The sequence below is a fragment of the Balaenoptera ricei genome, chromosome 1, assembly GCF_028023285.1.
Source record: "Balaenoptera ricei isolate mBalRic1 chromosome 1, mBalRic1.hap2, whole genome shotgun sequence".
Classification (NCBI taxonomy): Eukaryota; Metazoa; Chordata; class Mammalia; order Artiodactyla; family Balaenopteridae; genus Balaenoptera; species Balaenoptera ricei.
In genome coordinates this window covers 141,674,765-141,690,018 of record NC_082639.1, presented here as the reverse complement: position 1 = coordinate 141,690,018, position 15,254 = coordinate 141,674,765, and the positions used below count along the sequence as shown (strand labels likewise).

General features: G+C 34.1%; 1 protein-coding gene across 3 annotated transcripts in view; it reads right to left on the bottom strand.

The window, feature by feature from the left end:
• Positions 1 to 556: 556 nt before the first annotated feature.
• The window catches only part of RALGPS2 (Ral GEF with PH domain and SH3 binding motif 2), a 158,467-nt gene continuing 143,769 nt past the window's right edge, over positions 557 to 15,254 (bottom strand). For all 3 annotated transcript variants that reach the window (XM_059937230.1, XM_059937250.1, XM_059937240.1), the window contains 5 exons: positions 14,515 to 14,620; positions 13,868 to 13,960; positions 6,226 to 6,331; positions 3,873 to 3,964; positions 557 to 1,204 (listed from right to left, as the gene is read on the bottom strand). In XM_059937230.1, the coding sequence (XP_059793213.1) occupies positions 1,175 to 1,204; positions 3,873 to 3,964; positions 6,226 to 6,331; positions 13,868 to 13,960; positions 14,515 to 14,620 (427 nt within the window). In that variant the 3' untranslated portion in view covers positions 557 to 1,174. The remainder of the gene's footprint in view (positions 1,205 to 3,872; positions 3,965 to 6,225; positions 6,332 to 13,867; positions 13,961 to 14,514; positions 14,621 to 15,254) is intronic.

Here is a 15,254-nt window from a genome sequence, read left to right as displayed (position 1 = left end):
ATCTCAGTCTTTCACCTTTTTCCCTTTGAAAATTATTTTGTATGCCTTATAATAAAATACATACATGCATACATACATACGTAGACTCTCTTTTAAACGAATGTGATCCTGAATCTCATATTGAGCAAAAATAATGAAAATGAATAACAAAAAAATAACTGGCATTGTGCACATGAAACACTGTAAAAGAAACTATCCTGATAAAATATCAATACCTCACCCTTGATGATAAAAATCACCTGTGAGTGATAGAAGGGATAATCCAATTCACTTGAAAAATGTAGTTATTGTAAAATCTTCTTAGAAAAGTTTAGGTTGGGATTACAGTTCTCTACTAAGCAGATCTGTGGTCTGACAATGAATTCATACAGAAGGCCAAGCTTTAAACCCAGTTAAAAACAACCATGTTTTCTGGAGCCCACTTGAAAAAAGTGTCTGGCATATGAACACTCAGCCTTTATACCTCCTGCAGGAAATAATGTACCCCAAACAGTACTAAATTTCAGAAGTTTAGTGTTTTAAAAAATCTCCCCCCATCCAAAACAACCCCCCCCAAATCCCAAACAAACTCCAACAACTCACATTATTAATATTTCTAATTCCTACACTCTTGCCATGAAAAAGCGAGTGAGGCTGCAGACTAATGGAAGCTCAAGCAAACCTTTCCGCTAGGCTGCTGGTAGAACCCTACTAAGCTGGAGTAGCTTTACACCTCACTTCAAAACCAGCTCCTAATGTAACCCATAAGAAATATGTTTTTCTTTTTAAAGTGTATCTAAAAAAAGGCGATTCTCCCCTCCAAAATTAGTACAAAGTTAAAAGAAATGCAAATTAGCTACGATCTATTCCAAGCACAGCACCGCCAGAAGATTCACACACACTATTTGGTGTTTCATGTTGGTTTTCCTTTCATTCTTTTAAGGCAGTGGTTTCCACAGGTCAGTTCAGAGATAAGAAGCATGGTCCATGGCAGTTTGTTTTGCAACTCCAATTTGTTCTCTGGGAATATCTCACTTCATTCCCTGAAATTAGTGCTTTTTTGGTTCAGAACTCCAGAGGCTGAGATGGAACCTCTGGGCTCTTCCTGGCACAGGATTGGTTTATAGCTGGCGCTCTTTCATCAGGTCCTTGCTTTCACTTAAGATAACAGTTCACCTTGTTTTCTATCAGGCTTTTACTCAAAAGTCATCAAGTTTGTAGGAACCTAAAAAATATAAGCATTACAAACTGATAGTATTTAAAAGGTGTTTTTCAAAGTACTATTTCTTATCTTTCCTTGTCATTCTAAGTGAGCCCAAATATTAAAATCTTTCTGACCTAAATATCTTTTTAAAAAAGGAATTTGATAGAAGGTACTGTAATTGTTTATGAATAATGAATAAAATACACTAGAACATTTTTGAGAGAAAGTCACTGAGATGAGTTAATACTTTTTCCAATAAATTGAAATCTGGGTGGGAAAAAGGGCAGAGACAGTATCTTTCTTGTCTAACACAGGGGAGCTCAGGAGATGTTCGCTGAGTGAATAAATGAATGAGGAAAGAGTAAGTATGGCCCTAGTAGTGTGAGATTCCACACAAATATGCTTGTCATAATTTATTTTTTCATTATATGTATTACAATGAATTCCTACATGCAAATTTTAAAATCCAGCACAGATAATTTTATAACGAACATTACTAAGAATTTCTTTATGAAATCATCATGAAAATGAGTATAAAAGAATAAAACTCATTGCTAGATAAACTCTTACCTGAAACTTTGTGACTCTGAAAAATCTATAGTTTATATAACAGTTTGCTGCTTATAGACTGGATCAAATTTAATTTGATTTCTTTTAAGTCTGAAATTCAACAATAATTCTTAGTAATATGAATATATTTTGTTTTTAAAAATTAATGAACCCTCTAGTCAAGGACTAAAGAGGGTTTCACCATGCTAAAAAAAAATGCTCTTAACTTTTACTACCAGTTTTCCAAAGTTGTGCTGGTAGAGATATTCATGCATCAGTGGTCATTTCTCTGTCCTTTAAAAAAGCTTAACAGTTCCCACACTTTAGCAACCTTTTTCTGAAAACCTGGGATACTAAAAAAAAAAAAAAAGATTAATCTCTTACGTGTGTCAGCTTCTGAATGAAAAATTATTTGACAATATAATCATAACTGAACTATAAATACAACAAGAGTACTTAAAGTATAAATTCTCAGGTCTGGTTCTAAGAAACCCAATATTTTATTAAAGTAACATTTTCATTTCCTCCTAAGTTGCCTGACTACGGTTTAAGGTGTTGTATCTGAGTTAGAGTCTTCTACTAAAAGTTTTCAAATTTCACAGCTTCCATTTATAAATTTGCTACTTCTCAGATTCTTCCAAGTATAGAAACAAACAAATTTTAAAAAGCCCATTTATACACATACGGTTGACTTGTTCAGTAGCAAAGTCCACTAATATAGTAAAAAGAAATTGAACCTCTATGCTGGTACGCATACCCTGTCTAGATTAATCTTGAAACTTGAGATTAAAAAGAAATGATACAGTACTTTAAGCTACATTTAAAGAAAATGTACGGCCATGGAGCTGAATCCTGAAAAGCTTGGTTTAGGCAAAAGAAGGTCTGTTTCCTTCATTCTGTCCCAGACACTAACTTGACAGGGGCAAGAAAGTAATTTTTGTTCTATGGTATTTCATGTCCTTAAGGGACATTGTTAAAAATGGTAGCAAATATTGCTATTAGTCTTTCATATATATTTGAAATAAAAATTATAAGAGAACAAGGCCCATTCCAACAATATTTAAGAAGAATGAATCTATAGGATGAAGACAGAGTTTGTGTCGTCTCAGGTCCACCATTTTTTACTTGTTTGACCCTGTGTAGGTCATTTAGGATTTCCGAGCCTTAGTTTCTTCCTTCATCAAAAAAGGGGTAATAACTTAGATCCTGATAGCACACGGTGGAAAATATGTTTATAGGCTTTATAAACTTGAATAGTGTATTATATTATTCAAAATTAGCTATTGATAACACTTACCACATACTTCTGTATTTCAGTACCTTAAGACAATAAAATTTTCAAATATATTCAACTGAAAACTGGCCTAAAAAAGACTATGTTTATTTTATGTCTGCCCTACCCTGCCCTGGTTCACCTTTAAATCTGCAACCGGGTTTGGGGAAAACACCACTATGGATTCATTCCCCTTTGTAGCTGAAAGCCTTTGAGTTAGACCATCTTTGTTTCAGTAAAAATAAAAACAAACAAAAAGTCCACATAGTTTTGGGTTTCACTGCAAGCACAGGAACCCGCATAAAATTGTCAATAGAACAAATAAAGACAAATCAGAATAATTTTTGTTAAGGTGCCGTCACATTTTTACCTCTCTAAAGTCTCCTTGTCTCCCACTACATTCTCCCAACGAGGGCTACAGTTCCCTGTTTTGAACACCTGAAGCTTGTTCCATCTTTAGGGTCTTTGCGCACTTACTGTTCCCTCCACCAGAACTTTGTTCCCCCTTATCGTCACATGGCCCTTCCTTCCTGTCATTCATGTCACTGTCATCTCCTTAGGGAGATCTTTGCTGTTCACTCTTATTTATTTAAAGTCTGTCTCTACTCCCATCACTCCATATCATGTAATTCTATTTTGTTCATACAGTTTTTACTACTTGAAATTTTGTTATTTGTTCACTTGTTTATTGCCCATCTCCTCTCTAAAATGTGGACTTCATGTCTTGCTGACTGTGGTCAACAAGAAATAGAATATGAACAATTTCCCTACTTCACTCCAAAAATTAGTCCACTTACTTCTCTTTGGAACTCTTTCAAATATATTCTCAATTTATAGACTATTTTGAGGATTAAGAGAGATGCTTACCTGTTGTTTGTTACTTTGGCAGGCTGCACTCAAGTGCTTAAACCACAGCATTGCATTCATTCTATTGCCAGCTTGAAACTTGTATGAATTTCCTAAAATTATTAAAAACAAAGGGAAACAATAAAAATTGATGACAGTTCTCCGTTTAAGAATTCTATTTCTCTAACACCTGATTTTACAATACAAATAAAACGAAGAGTTCTCTGTGCTACATTCACGTGCTATCATTTATTCAGACAGTCACTGTTTTGCTGTTTATGAATTGGAAGAGAAGTATTTTGTCTCCTTAAATGCTCTTTAAAGTATATTTAAATAAAATAATTGTTTGGCTTCTCTAGATTTGTATGAGTGGATGAGAGTGCAGAGAATCACTTCTCAGCACTATTTAGATGATCTAAATATTAGTAGATGCTAATACTGAATTTTTATAGGCCAGAATGCTTTAACATGTTTAACACTTAAACATTAGCTAATTAATGTGATTAAGGATTAATCAGCTAACATCAATATAACCTATGCTTTCAGATTTTAGTTAACATTTGTCAAAATTATTAGAGAAATTTCTAGGTCTAGTGAGGGCTTATGTGAAAAATCTGAGAAGGCAACTTTTTCTCTTTTAGAAAATTAGAAATTCATTTGTTTCATGTGTGTTGTATGTATTAGACCTTATGTTGACTCTAATTCAAAACTGTCACATAATAAGGATATTTTATATGTTTGTATGTATTAAGGTAATAAACTGAGAAAAGAAGAAAGGACTCATGTAGTATAGGTGCCCTAAGTTGAGCTTCATTCCCCTTTTTCACTGACCTGAGTTCTTTTTATCTCCCAATTCTTACTGAGTGCTACTCTTTCCTTTATAACTGAATTCAATGGCTCAAGAGCCTGATCTATATGTAGGCATTATACAGCTCTTCTTTGAGATTTTATCAAAGACTTTTTTACTTTCAGAGGCAACAGCTTTCTTCACCAAATGTTTAATTACTAAAATAACACTTTTTTGCTTGTTAAACACAGATGCAAACATTAGATCAACCTAAATAGCAGACGTGTCTGATCAGCTTGCCACAGCTGCCATTTACCTACTCTCTCCTCCCTGAAAAAGACCATCACTACAGACTTCATAAAAACCTTGTACTCTGAAACGGTTCTGACAAGCACACTAAGGAATTGATGGAAAACAAATAATTTGTTAACTGAACCCCATGAAAATGATCTTTTATGAATAATGAAGGTCTTTGGGATTGGCAGGGTGGAGGCTGGGGCTTTGAATTCAGAATGTTGAGTAGGAGCTCCTTACTCTGTAAGTCAATCTATTTCATCTCAAAACATAACATTTTGCTATTATTTTTTCTGCACTAACTTTTTCTGCATATTTTCTTAAATTTTTACTTAAAGTACCACAATATCCTAAAAGCAGAATATCTGTGGATATGCATTCTAAATAAACAGAAGTCAGAGAGTATAATTTTACAGTCAGTAAAAGGTAATATAACATCATTTTAGTAGTAGTGAGCTGCTGAAGTGGAAGATTCTGGGCAGATATGAAAGAATTTCCTTTCTGGCTTCCTTTGTGGTGCTTATCAACAGCTGGCAGATGTTACGAAGGAAGAGCTGCAGTCACATGAGGATCTGTTCTGATGACCACTGAGGTCTCCACAACAGGCACAGGCAGGGTGAGAAGGTATGATCTGATTCTACTACACAGCCCACCCTCCAACCTCTCTCATCCCCTTTTAAAGTTTATTTAAAGTTTTAAAGTTTTTAAAAGTCCTACGGTCAAGAGCCAATACTTTCACTCATAAATGTCTCTATACATTGTAAGCTAAGTATTATAATTAAAATTATACTCATTTGGAAAGTGGTTTGAGTCAAATTACTAATTAATTAAAAGTAATGGAATAAAAATCATTTAAAGGAAAACTTCTGCCACATTCAGAGCTTAAGAATAACAATTTATCTCAGAATATAAACGAAGGGGTACTGCATACTGTAAATCTGAGATTTTAAAGTAACAGTGGTCTACATAGATTCTCGAATTCCCTCTTTCCTTTTCTGGTTATTAGCTCTCTAGGGATTATTTGGGTTTTTAATTTCAAGCTTATGCCCATGTAGCAAAGAAAATAAGCTTATTTAATAAGCTTATTAAATAAGCAATTAATAGATATTGATATCTAAAAATATTGCTATCATTAGTATACATTACATTATGTGACACAAATATTTCCCAAGAGATTAAACTACACAAACAATGCCCCTAGTCGTGTATTCCAGTTAAACTACTGATAAATTTTGGCTTATCGAAAGTTGTGTATATGCAATATCTTAAGCCCTAGTTATTTTAATGATTCACCTTTCTCAGAGTCAGTCAGCAAGAAGAGATCCGGATGTTCCGGGTCATCAGCCATCATCACCATCCATCCTACTACAGACACGTTCTTATTTGATGTTGATTTGAACTGAGAGATAAAAAAAATAATTAATGGAAACAAAATTTATGGCTTATTCTATGTAAAAATTAACTGTTACAGAGCGTATTTTCAGTTTCTCCTAGAGAGAGACGAGATTTCATGCTGGTCAGGTCTGCTCCCGGCCTCTTACTACTAAATTCCATGTAGGCATGCCCTCTTCAGATAGTCTCTTACTTTCCAGATCTTTCCCAGCTTCAACTCTTCATCAAAAGTTAACTGTCCTAGCATCCCCTCCCAAAGACCATGATCTGTTAGTAGATCTGGTAAATTTATCTGTGTTGTTTTTTTTGTTACTGTGCTACAACTCACTCCTTCGTTATAGGAAACACACTTGCATTTTAATAGAGGTGTTATCTCCACACACACCACCCCCCCTTTACTGAATATAACTGACATATAACACTGTATAAGTTTAAGGTGTACCAATGTAATAGGGGTGTTATCTTAAACCTGATAACCTGATGATTTAATGAATCAGCACCGCCATCACAATTCTTCATAATATATTCTTACTTGTATTTCTCAAAAAGAAGGTATTCTTAGCATGCTTGTTACTTTTCTAGTTATTCTTTTTTTTTTATAAAGTTACACTTTAGTAATGGAAAAAAAAGGGCTGTTATAAAAGCACAGAAATTTAAGTTAATCCTACTCATGAACATAAATGAAAAAATGTTAAATAAAATACTGGCAAATTGAATCTAGCAGTGGATAAAAAAGCTGGTACATGATGACCAAACTGGATTTATCCCAGGAATATGAGGGTGATTTAATGTTAGAAATCAATGACTGCAACTAAGTTCGGTTTATTTCATGAAAGCAAGCTTAGTTCAACTTTAGATAAATTATTAAAATATGGGCTTCCCTGGTGGCGCAGTGGTTGAGAATCTGCCTGCCAATGCAGGGGACACGGGTTCGAGCCCTGGTCTGGGAAGATCCCACATGCCGCGGAGCAACTAGGCCCGTGAGCCACAACTACTGAGCCTGCGCGACTGGAGCCTGTGCTCCGCAACAAGAGAGGCCGCGACAGTGAGAGGCCCGCGCACCGCGATGAAGAGTGGCCCCCGCTCTCCACAACTAGAGGAAGCCCTCGCACAGAAACGAAGACCCAACACAGCCATAAATAAAGAAATAAATAAAAATTAAAAAAAAAAAAAAATCACCATATTAACATTAAAAGAAAAAAATATGATCAACTCAGTTGATGTAAAATAAAACCATGTGCTAAAATATAATGCATATCTGTGTGACTTGGAATGGAACGGAATTTCCTAATTCAATAAAGAGTACCTACCAAACAAACAACAACAAACCCCCCACAAAACCCGAACAAAACAAAGCAGGAAAGAAAAAAACAAAACAAAACAAAACCCAAACCAAAACCCTGCAATGCATGCTCAAGGGTAAAATGCTATAAACACTTCAAAATCAGTTTTAAGACAAGGATGCCCACCATTGCTACTTCCATCCAGCACTGAATTGGAAGACCTAGTCAGCACACTAAGATAACAGAAAAGAAATAAAAGGTATAAGGGTGAAGAAGAAATAAAACTGCCATTACTCACAGATGATATTATCTACACAGAAAATCCAGCAAGTGAATTAGAAAGATCAGCAAGGATGCTTGGAAAAGATCAATATAAAAGTCAACTGCAATTTTATACACTAGAATTATAAAAGTCACTTATAGGAAAGGTACCTAGTAATATATGTAACAAAAGACATACAGGAAAGTATAACAGTTAAAAGACATTCAAGAAGACCTAAATCAACAGAGAAAAACCATGAGATGAAGAAAAAGGTACAATGTTGTAAAGATGCCAATTCTCCCTAAATTGATCTACAGATTCAGTGTCATTTCAATAAAAATTCCAGTAGGGTTTTATGTGGAACTTGAGAAGCTGATTCTAAAACTTACATGTAAGAGCAAAGGATCAGAAATAGCCAAGACACTCCTGAAGAATTAGGCTGGACTTGCCTTGCTACACAAGACTTATAAATCTACAGTAACTGAGACCATGAGCTACTGGGACAAGGAGAGACTGACAGGGTGATGGAAGTCTAGAAAGCAACCTGTGCATATATATGCAAACTCAAATGACAAGAGTGGGCTCTGCAGATCAGTGAAGGAAGAATGGACTGTTCAATAGATGGTGCCAGGAAAATTACTCATCCACGCAGAAAAATCAACATGAATGCCTATTTCATAACACATTTCACACACACACCCCTCTGACTCCAGGTGGATCAATGATTTTAAAGCAAATTGCAAAACTTTAAATCTATTAGTAGAAAATATAGGAGAATATCTTGATGATCTCAGGTTAGAGAAGTATTTTATTTTAAAAACATGACTCAGAAACTATTAAGCATAAAGGAAAGGATAAATTTTATTATTTTAAAATTAAGAACTATTCACTAAAAACATCACAAAGAGAGTGAAAAAAACAAATCGAACAAATTGGAAGAAGATATTAGTAACACATAACTGCTAATAGATTAGCATCCAGAGTATATAAGGAACTTTTACCAATCAGTAAGAAAACACACTATCCAATAAGCAAAAGATTTATCCAGGCGTTTTAGAGAAGAAACATGAATGATCAACAACATGAAAAAAACTTCAAACTCATTAATAATCTGGGGTGTATACACTAAAATCACAAGGTACCATTTCATATTTACTAGGTTAGCCGAAATTAAAAAGTCTGACAACAAGTATGGTGAGGGTGTGGAACAATGAAAAACCTCATTATGTTGTTGGTGAGTACGTAAATCAATTTAGCATTTTCTTGTAAAGTTGAACGTTCGCCTTCCTTGGTATATAACCTAGAGAACACATGCACAAAAATATTCATAGTAGCCTTGTTAGATACAGCAATAACCTGGAAAGCATCCAAATACCCATCAGTAGAATGATGAATAAATTATGGCAGATTCATATAGTGGAAGACTATTCAAGTATGAAAAGGAATAAAGGACAGCTATATGCATCAACAGTGATGAATCTCACCAACAATATATTAAGCAAAAAAGGGAGTGCTTAAAACTATATATGTGAATCCATTCAGGTACAGTTCAAAAATGAGACAGTGTGTTAAGGAAACACATTATGGTAAAATCCTGAACAAAAAGAAGGCAGTGATGAACATGAAATTTAGGACAGTGAGAGGCTGTGGGTATGGCTGATAAGGAAGGAAGAGGACGCTATCTGGGAAGTCTTGGATGGTTCTGGTAATGCTCTGTCTTCTTACGCTGCGTGGAGTTATAGAGGTGTTCATTTTATTTATTATTCTTTAAAATGTACATGTATACTGTATATCTTTGCATGTATATGTTTCACAATTTTAAAGAAATGGGGAAAAGAAGGAACACATCACATTATTTGTAACAACATGGGTACTACAAAAATGAAAGCCAAAGGGATTAGGAAGTTTTAATACTATGAAGAATCAAATTGGCAATACCACAGAACAGCTGATTTCACAGCTAATAATTTATGTCAAAGCAGATAGCACGATTTTCTAATATTCTTTGCCTAGCCCTAAAAACATCTGCATCAAGTGCTTTTTTCAATTAAAAAAAAAAAAGTAATTCAAACAGTATAAGCCCCTTTACATAGAGTGCAAATGCCCTCAACCACCAGCTGAATCTCATCCCACTCCCCAGAATTCATCATCCTTTGGGGTGTAGCCATCTGGACCTTTCTCTATGCATTACACCGAAGACTGACTTTTCTGTTGCTGTTGGTTTTTATATACAAATGGGGGTATACTTACTCTGACTTGTGGTTTTTACCTATCAGAATTTCCTTAATAATAAGTATTTTCAGTGTTTGCAGATTTCTGATACTATAAATATTCCAGGAATATTCTTCTATAGATATCTTTGTGCACTTGTTCAAGGATTTCCATAGGACAGACTTTCAGATAAAGAATTGCTGGTTATTAAGTTAAATACTGACTAGAATTGTCCACCGCAAAAACAATAGCAATTTAAATTTCCACCAACTGTCTATGTTTCCCTACATCCTGGCTAGTGTTATATTATCAATCTTTAAAATTTCTGCCTAATGGCCAAAAAAAAGGGCATCTTCTTTAATCTGTGTTTTTGATAACTAGTGAGGTTCACCACCTTTTCATGTTTATTAACCATTTATATTTCACCTTCTTTATCTTCCTGTTCCGTTTTTCTACTGTTGTTTTATTCTTACTGAGTTGTGGAAGGTCTTTATATATGTTACAGATTTCTTTTTCAGGTGTAGCCTTGGTTTTTAAAATTTAACTTATCAAACAGTATTTATTCACTCATTACTATGCAGAGATAGGCTCAAACATATCTGCAAAAATATTTTTATAATGAATACACTTCAATTAAAAATAATTTTACAGTGAATGTTTTCATCTTAAAACATTCAAAAATATAGACATAATAAAACCATAGTCCCCCTCCTTTCTTCCTGGTTATTCTCTCTTCCCAAGTCTGCTCTGCTCCTCACAGGCAAAAACATTCATACTTTAGAGAGCAATAAAACACAGAGGTGTAGGCTTCCAGATTTCCTCCTCCCGTATTTATTTTTATATATATGAACAGGTATACTTTCATTAGTGATTTTTTTCCTCCTCCAGCTTTTAATTTTGAAAAGTTTCAAACTACAGAGAAGTTGAAACAATGCTACAATGATTACCCATATATCTACATTTTGCATTTGCTTGATCTCTTTGAACATTTAAATGTAAGTTGCACACACATAACATTGGACTCTAAATATTTCAACATGTATCTCCTAAGAATATATTACTATATAACCACAATGTAACATATTTAAGAAATTTAAGTCACAATCATATAAAGTCCATATTACAATTGCTTTGATTGTCCTAATTATGAGCTTTATAGCTTAAAAAAACTACCTCCAAGATTAAACCAAGGTACATACATTGCATTTAGCTGTCAAGACTCTTTAGTTTCTCTTAATCTAGAACAGTCCTTCTGTCCCCCTACCCCATTCCATCTGCCAAATTTTGGTCTTAAGAATCCAAGCCAGTTGTCTTATAGGAATGTTCCACAATGTGGATTTAATTGTTTCCTCATGATTAAATTCAGGTTAAAGTTTTGGCAAGAACACTACATAGATGGTGCTGTGTTTATATAAAAGATTTTAATCCCTTATCTATTGCTTATATATAGCCAATATTTTCCTCCAGTTTGTATTTTAACTGTTTGAAAATGATTAAAAATTTTTTTCCTTCATTACTTTTAGTTCTGTGCCCTTTTTTTTTTAAACATCTTTATTGAAGTATAATTGCTTTACAATGGTGTGTTAGTTTCTGCTTTATAACAAAGTGAATCAGTTATACATATACATATGTTCCCATATCTCTTCCCTCTTGCATCTCCCTCCCTCCCACCCTCCCCATCCCACCCCTCTAGGTGGTCACAAAGCACCGAGCTGATCTCCCTGTGCTATGCGCTGTGCCCTATCTTTTCTATCCTAAAATTGATACTAAATATAAACATGGACTTGTCTCTATACTCTATTTTGTTCTTATAATTTTCTTTAATCTTAACAGCTTAAACTAGAAAAGATGAGGAATACAGTCCATTTCCTCGGCACTCAATTGGGCTCCCTCACAGCCCACTATGCTCTAATTTCTAAACATTTCATATGCATTATTTATCACTTCATATAATTAAAAGCCCAAACTAGCATGTTATTATTCTCTATGTATAAGTACCAATGCCAAACACGGAAAGATATTTAACATATGTATTAGAGGACAAATTCAGTTATTTAATCAATTCTTTAATTTGGCTTCTTTCTAATTAAAGTTAGGAAAAAAACAAAAAAAAATTTACTTTATACATTTTACTTCTTTATAATAGTCAACTTCTTTATAATAAGTGAAATCCAGCCAAGTCTCTGAAAGTGGCTAAGTAAACAGTTAACTATATCTGAAGATGACAATTTAATTTAGCTATATCAACCTTTTTTTTCCCCCTCCTTTGAGTACAGCAGTACTAACCAGAGGCAATTACTCTGTAAAATGTTCTAGTGAAACTAAACTGTAGCTTTGTCGGGTATGTGGCCATTGTAGTCAATTTGACTAGAATACAAAAAACAGTCCTTCACCTCAATGTGAGGACTATATCTAGACAATTATAACATAATAGTGAGCAAAAAAGTCAATGCTCAAGAATTTATATGATTCCATTCAGGTACAATTGAAGAATGACACAATGTACTGTTTAAGGAAACATGTATGGTAAACTCTAAAGAAAAGCGAGACAATGATTAACATGAAATTCAGGACAGTGACAAGGTGTGGGTACGGCTGATAAGGAAAGGTAGGTGATGCTATCTTATGGCACTTCCCACATTCATTTAAACCAAAAATGTATTCTTCTCTACCTCTGGTTTGATTAAAGGGCTAACACTGTGAGAATAAAGAAAAGCTTCTCTAATGATAATGTCTGAAGTTGAACTTGTAACTGGCCTCATCCAAACTTCAAACTAGGGATTATTCTTACTAAAAGGAACAAAACAAAACAACAACAAAACAAACAAAAAAACACTGAATCCCAGTAAATTTAGTCAAAGTGTTTGGTGAAGTAATACCTGATATTAAAATGTATACATGTAATGTGTGTGTGTTATAGTTTTTAAGAGCCATTGTTAGAATAAAAAAACACAAAGTGATAAATGCCCTCCCCCCCCAGCCTCCAAAATAAAGAAGGGCTTCTCTGAATTATGCAGTATCACTGGGTAATGTATAAGGAGTAAAAGAACTTAATTTTTTTTTCAGTGGCTTACCTTTCCTCAGTATGGTAAACCACTTAATTCCCCCCCACCCCCAAAATATACAATTTAGAAATAAAATTCCTCTCCAGGGGACTGTGTTAATGCAACATGGAAAATGGAAAATTAGTTTTCCATTTTCAAATACTGTTATCACTGGCATAGAAAAAACAGCATGCAAAAAAAAGATTTACAGGAAGATTCTACATTTGGAGAAAAGAGCATTTCAAAGCTTCTTTTAAACACAGGAAGGTGATCATAGTAACCTTAGTAACTATTATTCCTCTTCACTGTTGGGAAAATCACTCAAACAGAGACTGAGGTGGAAAGAACCGGAGATGCTGGTCCGGATTTTTCATATTTTACAAATTAGGAAACGAGACTCCAAGGCAATAGTTTTCAACCATTTTCTGACCAAAAAAACCCAGGTTTGAGAGGGCTTGGAAGTGAAGATAGATACTTGTAGTGTGCAGTTTTGACATTTGCAATGGAAAAATAGCATTCAAAAAAGAAACTACAAAATATGGAAGTTGTTCCAAGACCTTCCTTGGAATGGTCTTTCTAAACAAAAATAATTCCATTACAATACTCCAACAAGGAAAGTGTAAGAACTTCTGGATTAGAATGCGGGAAAAGACCCAAACCCTTGCATCGTATTAGATCTACTTTCTTTACAACCATGAAGAGGCTGTGAAACTATGCTAACAACTTGGAACAGGAATACTTACGTGTTTTCTTTCTGTAGCCTTTAGAGATTTGGCAGCATAGTAGAAAAGTTGTGTCCCACACAAAGCTGCCCAATATTTCGTCCAAGATGCTACCTGGAGAGGACAGATACATGAATATACTACGCATATGCTACTGGCTTCTCAGTCACTCTGCTTTCTCAGTGCCAAAGATCTTTAGCTCCACTTCACTTCCACCACCTTAGCTTCGAGCTTCATCACTTCTGAAATCTTTATCTCAAATATTTTTATCATGTCCACTCAATACATTCTACTTAGGACTGACCAAACAAAATTGGTTGAATTCTATTCTTTAGGGTTGTCACTCTGTTTTCTCTTTCTTCTAAACTTACTACTGAAAATACTTCTTAACGGGACATATTTTCAAGGTTCTCTAAGAACTATATTAGGGAGCAAAGAGAAGTACAGGAGCATCTTGATTTAAACACCCAAAATGTATGATTTAACCAAAATCTATAGGGCAGGTATAATAACACTTTAAATTAAATAACATTGTGAGGCAAAGGGGTATCTTAAATTATTTCAAGTGTATTATATATCTGGTTTTATTTCAACTGTCTTCATATTTTTTAGGGTCCTATTCATTTGCTTAATTTTAGAACATGTATTAAAATATATTATATTCTTACTGTAGGCTTTTTGCCTTCTTTTAACAAAGTTTTTCTCCTGAGAACACCTTGAATAGTAACAGCTCCAGGATATAAATGTACTGCCAAATCTTCTGATTCTGCAGAACTGTAATAATGAAATGAAGAAAAGAACATGTAAGCGCTTTAGTGATTATCAAGTAGGTACTTAAATAAAATGTAATTATTCTTAATTTTAAAACTGTTACTTTATTCAGAATAAGAAGACACTGACAATTATAAAGGCTTACTGATCTGAAATTTATAAGCTGTCACAAAATTAACAGGAAGTTACTGAAGTCAGCAGATGGTTAAAAAACACATTTTATTGCATATTTGAACAAGTATAATTTAGAAAGAATACAGAGATTCACCCTAGTAAAGATTAAATTAGGGATTTAAGACTTTTCTTCTTAACATGCCACACTGCAGCACTGCTGAAACCTTTTTTTCCCCAGTAGAAACTTAAGTCCTAGTAGGAAAGATGAGGATTCTATTTGTTAAAAGTATTTAAGCATATAAAACTCAAAATAAAAATAGCAGAATCAAAAGGAAAAAAGCAAAAGAAAACCCATGCTTAATTCTGAAATAGGTGAAAGAATAAAGGCAATTAACAACATATTTAAAAGACCGACTTTCTGCAATAAAATTTAATGACATTTTAATGTCATCAATGCATCTAAGTGATTACAGCCTAACAGCTCTCCAAGAAAGGAATAACTCCAGAACTCAAGATTTCTTTT